This window comes from Bidens hawaiensis, unplaced genomic scaffold (genome assembly GCF_021521415.1).
Source record: "Bidens hawaiensis isolate Kalapana, Puna unplaced genomic scaffold, B.hawaiensis_p1.1 tig00015212_1, whole genome shotgun sequence".
NCBI lineage: Eukaryota > Viridiplantae > Streptophyta > Magnoliopsida > Asterales > Asteraceae > Bidens > Bidens hawaiensis.
In genome coordinates, this window is record NW_027492353.1 from 362911 (window position 1) to 375578 (window position 12668).

At 34.9% G+C, this 12668-nt stretch overlaps 3 protein-coding genes and 1 non-coding gene across 4 annotated transcripts; 1 reads left to right on the plus strand and 3 right to left on the minus strand.

Annotated features, from left to right (window-relative positions):
* The first annotated feature begins 222 nt into the window (after positions 1-222).
* Positions 223-1826, plus strand: LOC143548673 (calcineurin B-like protein 7). The gene is made up of 8 exons (XM_077039772.1): positions 223-313; positions 386-468; positions 635-694; positions 801-909; positions 1002-1054; positions 1153-1233; positions 1312-1428; positions 1683-1826. The coding sequence occupies exons 1-8, from the start codon at positions 223-225 to the stop codon at positions 1746-1748; spliced, it is 660 nt and encodes a 219-aa protein (XP_076895887.1). The 3' UTR covers positions 1749-1826.
* An 801-nt stretch (positions 1827-2627) lies between these two features.
* TRNAA-CGC (transfer RNA alanine (anticodon CGC)) lies at positions 2628-2700 on the minus strand. Its single transcript has one exon. It is a non-coding gene; the product is annotated as a tRNA-Ala (tRNA).
* A 1439-nt stretch (positions 2701-4139) lies between these two features.
* LOC143548664 (signal recognition particle 19 kDa protein-like) lies at positions 4140-5136 on the minus strand. Its single transcript, XM_077039767.1, has 4 exons — positions 5047-5136; positions 4709-4893; positions 4518-4617; positions 4140-4427 (listed from the first exon to the last, which is right to left on the minus strand). The coding sequence occupies exons 2-4, from the start codon at positions 4886-4888 to the stop codon at positions 4279-4281; spliced, it is 429 nt and encodes a 142-aa protein (XP_076895882.1). The 5' UTR covers positions 4889-4893; positions 5047-5136; the 3' UTR covers positions 4140-4278.
* A 4397-nt stretch (positions 5137-9533) lies between these two features.
* Positions 9534-12322, minus strand: LOC143548686 (uncharacterized). The gene is made up of 4 exons (XM_077039785.1): positions 11525-12322; positions 10266-11448; positions 10113-10181; positions 9534-9972 (listed from the first exon to the last, which is right to left on the minus strand). The coding sequence occupies exons 1-4, from the start codon at positions 12247-12249 to the stop codon at positions 9583-9585; spliced, it is 2367 nt and encodes a 788-aa protein (XP_076895900.1). The 5' UTR covers positions 12250-12322; the 3' UTR covers positions 9534-9582.
* Between the last annotated feature and the right edge of the window lie 346 nt (positions 12323-12668).

The window sequence follows — 12668 nt, forward strand, 5'->3', positions numbered from 1 at the left end:
AGGTACGTATCTGTGTTTATGCGCGCGCGTCTTGATTTATGATTTAAGAAAGCTTGATAAATGATAATTTGATTCCAGTTCAAGAATATTGGATGGTTGATTGAGTTTTTTTTTTTTCCTTTTTTTTTTTTTGCTAAAAATGGGATTTATTAATGACTTTTGATATTAATTGAATGGTTTTGATCATAGGTGTATATGCATCACTACTTGACAATGACAAATATGACCATAAAAGAATGTTGTTGTTTCTTGAAGAAACTTAAGAACCCGAGTCAAGCTATACTATATGCGCGTCTTGCTTCCGAGACATTATGTTAGTAGCAAAAACATTTTTTGACATAAGTTTTGGGTGAATTAATATGATCACATCTTTTTTTTTTCACAGTTACTATTAATGAAATAGAGGCGTTATATGATCTTTTTGAGCGATTAAGTTATGCTATTGTTGAAGACGGACGTATTCACAAGGTACTCTTTCTGATTATTTAATTGTTACAACTTTAAATAACATCAGACCCTACCATAGCATTGCTATTGGTGGGATATACTGAGTACGATGATGAACTTTAAATAACGTTACTAATTATTAGATAAAAAAATTAAGAAGGTAGTAGTTTTGTGATTTAATGAACAGGAAGAGTTTTTGCTTGCACTTTTTAGCAATAGTAGCATGAAGAATTTTTTTGCAGATAGAGTAAGTAAGCGTTGTTATTATTATTATTATTATTATTTCTTAATTATAATGTGTGATTTTGTCCTAAAATGATGACTTCTTTTATGGTATAAAAACATTTTTGCAGTTGTTTGATACATTTGACATGAAAAAAAATGGAGTGATTGAGTTTGACGAATTTGTTCGTTCTCTAAATGTTTTCCATCCAGATACACCCGAATCGGACAAAATTGAATGTAAGACATATAACCAAAATGAATTGGTTTGACTTCTAAGTCAAAGTTGACTATCTTTGAAGCTTTTGACACATTTTATGATTTGGTTACAGTCATGTTTAAATTATATGACTTGAAGCACAACGGTTTCATAGAACGTGACGAGGTAAATGAAAAAGAACTAGTATACTAAAAGTTTTGACATTTAGTCAAAGGCTGACTTTTTATTGGACTCTAATATTGGAAATGTTTTATAACTTGAAGCTGAAAGAGATGGTTTTGGCTCTGTTGAGTGAAATGAATGTTGATTTATCAGATGATGCAGTTGAAGGTATATTGAATAAGGTAATAATCATGGGTTTGACTTTTTGATCATCAAATTTGACTTTTTAGTCTTTGACTCTTTGTTTATTGTTTGTTAAGACAATTCAGGATGCAGATTTAAATGGAGATGGAAAGATTGATTTAGAAGAGTGGAAAATATTTGTTTCAAAAAATCCACCCATTTCAAAAAATATGACACTTCCTCTTTTAAGGCAAGTTCTAATTTCCATTTTCATCATTTAACATTTTATCTTTTTCTATAACATTTTATTCTATAAAATCCGAATAAGTAAATCTTCAAGGGGTGCCGGGGTGGTACAGTGGTAAGTGGTAAGGGGTAAGAACTAAGAAAAAAAGGTAAACAATCCACTGGTTTCCTGTTGTAACCTTGTAACCTCTAAAAGGTCACAAGTCAGCTGTGATTTACCTGATTCTGTTGATTAAAGAGTAATATGTTTTGTCACAGGGAGATCACTCAAGCGTTTCCAAACTTCGTGTTGCATACCAAAGTCCGGGATCTAGAAGTAGTAGTATAATCCGAGCCTCTACCACGCGTATTTCTCAAGTATTCACTTTTGTTTTTTTCGTTTTTCTCTACTACAAGTTGTATTTATTTCGGGTTTGTATTCTATGTTGTGAACTTATGTTGCTACCATGTGAACCACAAAAATCAATGTTAACACATAAAGTACACAATTAATATGACATCAAACAATTGGTGCATGTTTGCCTTCTATTTCGATGTAATGTTTAATTTGATAATATCACACTTGTTTTAACTTTTAATTACAAAACAAATCATTACATAACAAGCACTGAAGCACATATCCATCATCACTCATCATTCATATATCATAAGGTTGCTTGCCAGTAAACTTGACTTCAATAGGGCCAACATTTTCCCAATTGACCTCATGTTTTGACCCACACCTTGTCGCCCCGCGTTGACTTTTTCCGGGTACACCCCATCTTTCGGGTGCAAATACTGCACTTCCCGGAAACACTCGGTAGAACCTATAGTTAATCTAGTTCCCAAAGCCAAACAAGAATAGCTGCCAATCAACAAGGTGCTCAAAGGCCTGCACATTTTATAAAATTTGGGAAAATAACTTAAAAGACTATTTATATACACAAAAAATTAATAATAAAATAAAACTTGCTACTCGCATGTGAGATCTTTCAATTACCATGCATTGGATGCACCCTTCGAAATATGCCATGATATTATGTTTTCCACTTTTGTGAGGTCTTTCAGTAACCATGTATGCTACAAAGTAACAAAGGAATGGCTCTTTAAAAATAGAAAAAAAAAAACGAATAAAGTTTAGCTATCCGGGGTGACACAATGGCTAAAGGGATGGGTTGCGGTAAAACCCGGTGGGGATTGAATTCGAACTTGGAGCTGACAAAAAATATGGAGATGCGGGGAATCGAACCCCGTACCTCTCGCATGCGAAGCGAGCGCTCTACCATATGAGCTACATCCCCATTTTGACATTTGAAGTTGTATTAAACATTTAATACTTGATAACAAGATACTGAAATTGATATGCTAACAGATTACTAAATTGAATGGTTACGATGATCATACCTACCTACCAAAAGAGATTTATGTTGAAAGATTTTTTTTTTAACTTAAAGATTTACCGATTAAACAAGAAAAACTGGTTATGTCTCACGTGTAACGACAATAAATGTCCCAAGAAAGTGAAGTAAAATTCAACAGGACTTCTAATTTGTACTTACTAAATTGTTTGCAAACTACCCCTTTCATGAGATAGAAATAGACACTGGCGGAGCTAGTAATTTTTCCTATGGGTTCAGGATTTTTCGACGTTTGATTTTTTTTATGGCGTCAAAGTTTTTGGGCTTGGATGGGTCAATCGGTCATATAAATAAAATATAATATCATTATCATAATAAATAAAATAAACGATTCATAACATCTTTAATTCCCAACGTGGTTTCTTCATCAAACATATTTTTTTCTATTTCTTCTTCAATCTAACTCAACGATCGCTGAAAGGGTTCAATAAATTTCTTCAAACAGGAAAACTTTTCGTTAGGCCTGTAAACGAACCGAATGTTCGGTGAACTATTCGTGAACCGTTTGGCGGGAAGTTCGTTTATTTAATAAACGAACAAACATGAACAAAAAACTTGTGTTCTTTTAATTAAACGAACGAACATGAACACATGCTCCGTTCGTTCATTTATGTTCATGAACGTTCGTTTATGTTCGTTTATTTATATTCGTTTATGTCTATTTATTTATTTTAATTTATGTATTAATAGAAAATAATTAAATATTATCTAGACAGGTAATCTGCTTAAAGGTTTTATATATGTTAATTTGTGTCAGTTAAGTGTTTTCATTTAAGTTCGTTTATGCTTATTTGTGTTCATTTACATTTGTTCATGTATGTTCGTTTATCTTTATTCAGTTATGTTCGTTTAGATTTTAAACAAACGAACACAAATATCCCTTTTTAAATAAACGAACATGAACATAAATATTTGTTCGATTAAGTGTCCGTGTTATTTCAAAGTTAAATGAACAAACACGAACATGCCCATGTTTGTGTTCATTCGATTCATTTACAGACTTTCATTATTCACATTGATGAACACATCGGTTTCAATCTCTAGGCTCTGTCGATTTTATTTGTGTTCGTTTGTGTTCGTGAACCGTTCGTGAACACATTATTTTCCTTAATGAACGAACACGGACACAAAATCTCGTTCGGTAAGTGTTCATGAACCGTTCATAAACACATTATTTTCATAACGAACGAACATGAACACGGCTTTGTTCGTGTTCGTTCGGTTCATTTACAGCCCTACTTTTCGTCCTATGATGAACCAAACATTGTGAAAACCGGTATAGACTCACAAAACTGAAAACTAAAACCAGACCACAGGCTTTTATTCACTTAAGTTCTTTGTCTATGCATTTAAAACCATGTTCAATTACAAACATCCACAAGATAAAAAACGTCTTATCTCACCGACCGACCAAAGGGCTTAGCAAATCTCAACTAAAAGTTACACACGACATCGATAAATTTATCTCTTCTTCTTCCCACCCTTGCCGGATTTTGCAGGCGCACCAGCATTTGAAGCAGACGCAGCAGACTTTGAAGCAGCTTCTTGTTTCTTCAATCTACCAGGGTGTCTAGGAACCAGTTCAGCAATCCGAATCATCAGCTGTTTTTCTGCCACCATCCAAACAAACCGCTATTATTTACAGAATATATGTAACGGACGTCATAGAAAAATGCAATAAATTAGAGAATTATGCTTACTGGATGTAATAAGGGGATTATACGGACTCCCGTCTGGTCTTTTCAGTAAAACACGCACCCTCCCAACTTGCATGAAATCCCTTGGATACGCCTTATCAATCTATAAAACCGTTATAATGAGTTTACAAATACGAATTACAATTAACCAAATGCAAATTAGGTAAAAATGTAAACTTTAGAAGAGAAAAAACCTCAATGGCAAAAGGGATTTTGAGGTGGCCACAACAATCGCCAATTTCTAACGCGGTAGGGTTTTCACATGCTTTTGATGCGGAGATTCTTCTACCTTCAGCGATGGTCTTCTTTGAGTTGATGTAAACAGGATATATTGTATTCCATGTTTTGAAGTTAGGCGAGCCTCCATCCATCATAATTCCTGTTAATTATCATTTATAAGTTCACATATTTCAATCTGAGAGTCAAAAGAGTGAAAAATAATGGGAACAGTGCTAATTAACTAAAGCAAGATCATTTGACTAGTATGGATTTATAATTGAAAGTGGTGAGAAAATGCATATAATGTCTCTACCTGAGGTTGTCGGGTGATTACGGCGTTGACTGAGATGGCGGATTGTATTGATTCACCCAAAAAAAGATCAAATTTGACTGTATCACGAGAGAATAGAAGTGATCAACAAAAACATGCAAAAAGCCATAAAACACCAAAAACATATTAACCACTGCACTTAATAAAACACAAGAACAAACAAACTAAACAGAAAAAGGTGATCATAGGTTATACAGGCTAGCAGCAAATTCGAACAGTTATCCTCTCCAGTTATACATCACATATTCAAATGCAAAGAATCGGATGCAAAAATACCATAATTTCCACTCTCCCGTTTCATTTTTCACTAGTTTGTTCCTCCCCTTATAGTTGATGTTTACATATAACTTACCAACATATTGAAATATTAATACATTGTGCATAATACACTTCTTGCTAAAAATAGTGTTTCATTTCATCATCTTAAACTAAAGCCTTTGGTTTATAATTTTATATATACGATATGAGAAATAGCTATCAATCAAACAAGACTAGCACACTTAGCAACAACAAGATGTCTGTATTCATCATTTCTTTGTATTGGATAAAATCAGACGAGCATAAATAAATAAAATAAAACTCATTATAAATCATTTGACTGGTAGATAATTACAGCATTACAAAAGAGCACATTTTTGTTGATACACGTACACCAGAGTAATGTGCAACTATCAAAGTTTGCCATTTCAATCAAACATGGTGTTATGTGTGCATAGAACAAGCAATGGTGATCTCATTTACTCTTTTAATCATTAAAACCTTAAAAGCTAACAAGAACTCAAGAAACCAATAGCAGCGTGGGTGCATGACTTATATAGAAAGTTTTGCCAAGCATAAACAACCAACATTGTAGAACTACTTGAAAGCAAAATTTGCAACCAATAGCAACTACTTGACTACTTGCTGCTAGTTCCTACACGGTTTAACATCCAATTTCTTCCACATAGCAAATAAAATAATAGAATAACAATTCACAAGAAAGCATGCATACAAACATACGTAATACTTTGAGATATCAATTATCCTAAACTCATAGTTATTAAAATCCCTCGCTTCTTGTGCCTAGGCCCATTTTACAGGCTAGGCTCAATAAATGCGCCTCTAGTTCCTAAGCAAGTGCTTCAGCATTGTCTATGCCAAGAACATGAGAAGGTAAAAGCCGAGCAAGAGAAACACAAGAAGTGCTAATGTGCTATTGAAATTTGGATCTAGAAGAGGTCAAAGACATTATATAGATACATTTTGCAATTCAAGTTCTGTAATTAAATTTGAATCTTGACTATTTTAGAACTTTTGGTACTAATTAGATGATACTACATGTTATATAATAGCTTTTGTTTATTTTATTTGAAGAATAGTATTATTTTCCATATACATAATCTATTTTAAATTGTTTATTTAAGTGCTTTTTTTTCCCTCAGGCCCTCGCTTTTTAGCGCCTTGCGTCTAGGCCCTAGGTGAGGCCTATGCGCCTAGCGCATTTGATAACTACGCCTAAACTATATATGCAAGTCAGCTAAAGGTACTGCATACATAAATCTAAACAAAGACGCCATTATACGAAAACCTCATCAAATTTCAAATAAAAATCCTTCAACCAGATCTCCATCAATGTAACTTCCCCTATACATTCCCACCGTATCGTAAACTTAAATCTACAATTACACTACAAACCCTAGGCCTTAATGCACTAAGATAAATCAACTATCCTAAACAATATAAGCAAGTTAGCTAGAGGTTTTCGCATACATAACTCCAAATGTTACAGCTGTTGAAGAATTGTTAAACCAGATACCTAACAATGGAAAATTAAATCCAAAATTCTACGATTACACTAGAAACCCTAGGCCTTAATACACAAATCGGAAAAATGAAATTCAAAAACAAATCGGTAGGTAGATCGAGATGATAATAATAATAATAATAATAATAATATATACCTGGCGGTAACAGACGGCGGAGATGGTGATCGGAAACAGGGCAGAATAAGAGTGTGTGTTGTATACAGAATGAGTACATGAATTCGGTTTCAAATGCAAAAGCCCAAATATTATTGAGTATTGCGCCTGACTAATAATCTCAAACTTACTTTGGTGGGTTTAGAGGTGTACAAAAGTTCGGTTTAGAAACTGGTTTAGGAGCATGAGAACTGGTCCAAATCGATTCGGTTCGGTTTAGAACTGTTTTAACTGGTTTTTTCTTACACCGATTCAGTTTTAAAACTGGTTTGGTAGTTTAGAAGGGGACCTAGTGATAGAACCGACGGCCCAAGTCACAGTTTTTTTGTCAAGCTGGTTCGGGTCGGTTTGCATTGAACCGGTTCCAAACCGGTTTTTTGTGCATCTCTAATTCTCTATTTGGTTTGACACTGACTTTTTCGGTTAACCATAAATAGAAACGGGTTATTAACCGGTATAGTGGAAACATGTTTGTAACCGATCTTAGGGATGAGCTCGGTACTGAAAATACCGCTACCGAAAATCAAAATTGGATATCAGTACCGATAATGAAAATGCTCGGTTGGTACCAGTGCAGTACAGGTACCAGAGGCAAAAGTTCGGTAAATTATCGGTACCATACCGATCCCAACCCCCCCCCCCCCCCCCCCAAAAAAAAAAGTTGGTTTCGACGGTACCTAATTCGTACCGGTGCCACTAGCTCATCCCTAATCAATAATAACTGTAGGTTAGAGACATATTACAGATTTTAACAACGGTTTAACAGAAAATCTGTTAATTCCGTTATGATAATAAGCTTCGTGTTTATAAGATGATTTCAATAGGTTAATAAGGTTAACTTGTTACAAAGATTGGTAACCTTTTTCACTAAAAAGAAAACGATTATGAATTGTAACTGGTTAATTACAATTTACAATAAACGATTTTGACCGTTTGACCAATAACCAGGTATGGCTAGTAATCGATGCTTTAAAACCAATATTTGCACCTCTAGTTTGGCATGCCTATGCTTATAAATTACAACGTTTTCCTTCAATTTTAATTAATGATGATTACTTTTGTGATTACCGTTCTCTTAATTTGATTTTCAAAATGAATTTTTATGGTTTAGAAACATTCCCTATTTGTAACCTTGTGTGAACAACCATTTGGTTCACTATTTTTTTTTTAATATAAAATTTCTTAAAAGAACTTTAATATGAAAGAATTGTAACTTAAAAAAAATATAATGTATATCAGAGGTCGATATGTTAATAAAATCCATAAAAGATTTGAAGTAACTTGAAAAAAGAAATAACAACAATTATTTTCTAACTTGTAAGTGTATGCGTAGTGGAGCGACAAGTTGGTGGTTTTTGAGCGACAACGCCGTCCCCCTAGGCGATATTAGAGAGATTTTAGGAGGGGCAACATAATTTTGTCACCGGTTGGGTTAAAAAGTATTATTTATTAAATAAACCAATAACTGTTTTTTTTTTTTTTTTTTTTTTGGGGGGGGGGGGGGGGGGGGTTGGCTTACAACACTGGTACCTTTAAAATGAAAATAGCTCATCTGCTGACAATGTGCTACGTGTCGAAAATCCTTCCATTTTGTAGCCCTCCACTACACATAGCCTAAGTTAGTTTTTAATAAGAAATTAAAAGGATAGATTGCTTATTTGTTTTATCGTTTATTTGTTTGAGCTATTTTGTAAAATACGTTAAATACATTTGGTCAATTTCATAGCTATTAGTAACGGGTCGGAAGAACATCATAATTGATGACAAATGAACATGAATTCTTATGCATGTGACAAATAGTCAAATTAAATAAAACATGTTTTTTATCGGTCGAAAACAACACTCTCTACTTCTAAAATCACCACACATGCATTTCACAAAATTTGAACAACCTGTTAATTGAGAGTACACCTCTTTACCACACTGGTTGTTCCCTCGAGGACGATTAAATGGAACACGTAACTTTGATCTCTGATAGTCTGATAGCATGATTTAATCCGTAGTTGAGTAGTTAAATAACTTAAATAGTGAAGCATACATGGGGAAATTTGACCCCATTCTTAGAGAATTATAAATTTAATGTGTCTCATATCGACATTATTATCTAGTAAACAAGCTTTCTAGCACACCATGAGGCGTGAAGACCAAGATCGAAAAGTGGGAAGGCAATGGATGAACTAGTGGCATCAATGGACAATTTTTATAACAGTTAATTCTAAGGCTGTTATAAGTATCATATACTTATAAATATAAATATTTTTTAAAACTTAAAAAAAAACGTGTATTATTAAGTTAGCGGTCTTGTTTATAACAAAAACAGTTGTAGTCAGATTTGATTCTAAAACTCACCTGATAAGATATCACCCAAGAAGGTGTTGTCCTAATCACCACTACCGCAGTGCAAGACTGATCTGACCGACCACCTGCAAATAACAAGCAACACAACCACACAAGCAAACTAATAGAACGAGCGAGAGTTTTATTAATCAAGAAGCAACGATAATAAGCTAGGGCCAGGAATAAAATGGCATTTTAAAGGCACAAATATAAAAAAATTGTCTCAATGTGTACTTTCAGGAGAATGGTGATGTATCCGATTTAGATTTACTGACCCAAACTCATTAGACTCTGTTGGTGTCACTGCCACGTCAGCAGTAGACACAACACCACCACCACCATTCTTCTCGTCACTTGCTGACTTGTCACCATCTTCTTCCTCTTGCTTTACAGCCTCATCTTCTTCCTCTTGCTTTACAACAGCATGATCCACCTCCATATTTGTTGGTTCCTCAGGTTTATTCAGTGGTTCAACATTTTCCTTTGAATCCTCGCGATCCAACTCAGCAGCCACCTCATCTGCTGGCTTATCACCATCTGAATCGCCTTTCTCTTTCTTTGTATTCATTGGATCAAACTCTTCCTTTTGCCTCTTGTAAAGCAGCATCGCTTTCTAAAACACGCAATAACAAAAGTATCTCAAAATAAAGTTCATATTTTTATAAAAGATTTAGACCAACATTGTCGTAATATTCTTTTTGTAATCATAAGATCATAACTAATGCATTTAAGTTGATAGCAAAAGATACGAACCTGAAAAATGGAATCATTTGTGACAGAAAATAGTGAAGCACTATCAATAACATCAACATCTACAGCATCCTGTAGCATATAAAGAGAAAAAACTAAGTACATTTGTCCAGGTGGAAAAACAACGTTAAAAACATATATTTATTACGGTATTACCTCTAAAAACAAAATCTTGCAGTCGAATTCATCAGATAATGATGCTTCCTGATCTAAATCAATCATGTTTGTGCATTCCTCATACAACTCAGGTTGGGTAAGATCTTTAGATACATCAACCTTAGAAAGATACACTTGGGAAATAACAGCGTTGTTGATTTCCTTAACAGCCTCAAAAATTTGAGGGCTTTCGGTTACTTTCTGAGTTTCAGGCCCGTTTTTATCAAAATTCAAGGTGTCGGGCAGTAAATCAGGTTGGTTCTGTTCACCTTCATCAGGCTGACCTGTCGGTCCGGTCCAGTTTTCATCATGTCTGTGACCCAAATACCCGTCTTTTTGTTGACCCGGTTGCACATCCGTGCCACTTTGGTCCCACCCTCGGTTGCTCATTTGGGTCCTGTGGTCCCAATCAAGCCGACCATATAAGTGAGATTCATCACCAAATACAGCATTGTTAGCATCCCAACCGTGCAACAAAGGTGGTCGGGTATGATCAGGAACATGGTAAGATAAACCAGGGTTGACTTTCATTGGTGGTCTACCAAATATTTGTGGTGGAAACTGAGGCATAAGAGGATGAAACATGGGCGGTGGAACATGCTGGAATGGGATGTAACCCCCAGTCACCATTGGAGAAGGCCAATTTGAAACGTTGTTCCAATTACCTTGACTTTGACTTTGACCTCTGTTCATGTTCGGGTCAACCATCCTCCGGTGCCGATTGTTTGACTTACTTCTGTCATCTTCAAACATAGATGGAGATGGAGATGGAGGTGGTAGGTGAGACTTTGTATTACCAGAATAATGAGAATTTCTCATGTACGGTGATGAAACCGATAAATTATCGTTATCAACTTCGTTAACCAATTCCCGACTTCCTTTACCATCTTTAACAGTATCTTTAGATCCACCAGTTCGGGGGCCTGGTTCATCAAGATCAAGACTTTTTCTACCGTCAGTTTTAATTAAGTTCCTGCGTTCGTTACTCGTTGATGACGGGGATTCGGGCCTAGCACGTTTTTCCCCTGATAAATCAACACCCGTGTAACCGTCATCCTTTAAAGTGACTTTCTTACCTGATTGTCCATGGACAGAATCGTAATCTTTACTTGAATGAGCATTATGTCGGGATCGATCTTCATAAGAATAATCCCGGTACTTGGTTTCTTCTTGCTTTGAAACCCTGATAAATGTTACACATTATTTATTATTCAGACAGAGAAACTAACAATAATTATAAATATGCAACAAAGATTTACCTATGATGATCTCTTGCTGAACTGGGTGAACTCCTACGACGGCTATGGTTGGATGCAATTTCCACATCAGCATAACGAGAACTGGATCTTCCCCATTCAGAAGCTGACTCAGCTTTAGCACTCGATCTCTTTTCTGATTCAATCCGTTCTTTAATGCTACTACGGGATCTATAATCACTAGATTCGTCTTTTTCATAGCCTCTTTTTCTATCTTTATCATCTTTATATCTAGCTACACGATCATCATAAACCGGGCTTCCATCCCGATTATTTGTTTTTCTATCATTAACATCCCTTGAACGTTTGGAATCACGTGCTCTCTTCTCTTCCTTATGTTTATAATCTCTATCATCATCTTGTCTGCGTTTACGATCCCTACCTCTTTCATCTTTATCACTGGTTTCCATATATTTATCATCTTTATATTTGGTTTCTTTATTTCCATCTTCACTATACTTATCTTCATAATATTTGTCATCCTTGTGTTTGCTGTATCTTCCACTTTCACCGCGGTGTTTAACATCACGACTTTTTCTATCGCGTTCACCATCTTCCCGGTGTTTCTCGTCTTTATGTCGAGATTCTTTAGTGTCTCCATATTCTTCGTTTTTATGTCTTTCTTCTTTGGAACGATCGTTTCTTGTAGATAAGTGTCTATCTTCGGTTTCTTTTGTATCATCTTGATATTTATCTTTTACACTAGACGCTTCTCCTCTTCTTCTCATCCTCTTCTCGAGCTCCTTTTCTAACTCAGGGTTTCTTAACTCTTCTTCTATTGACCATTCTAATAGAACATAAAAATAACGATTAGAAAGCAGATAACTTTAATAACTTTTGAAATCCGAATAACTTAAATGCCATTATATGATTAGCAGATAGAAAAACTACTCAAGGTTGACTTTTTATATAACATTCCCAAAAGGTGTTGTTGAAAGAGTAATTCGTGCTGAACAAAAGTTCATGGTAATTGATTACTCTTTCAGTATGTAATATGTTTAATTCTCTATGCACTCTTAGTCTACATCAAATGCTCTGTCCACCATAACATCTTATAAAATTATTAGCAACCGCATGAAGAGTATTAAGAAGCACAAGAATAATATGTATGTGATGTTTAATGGAGTACATTTAAGGCATATGAAGG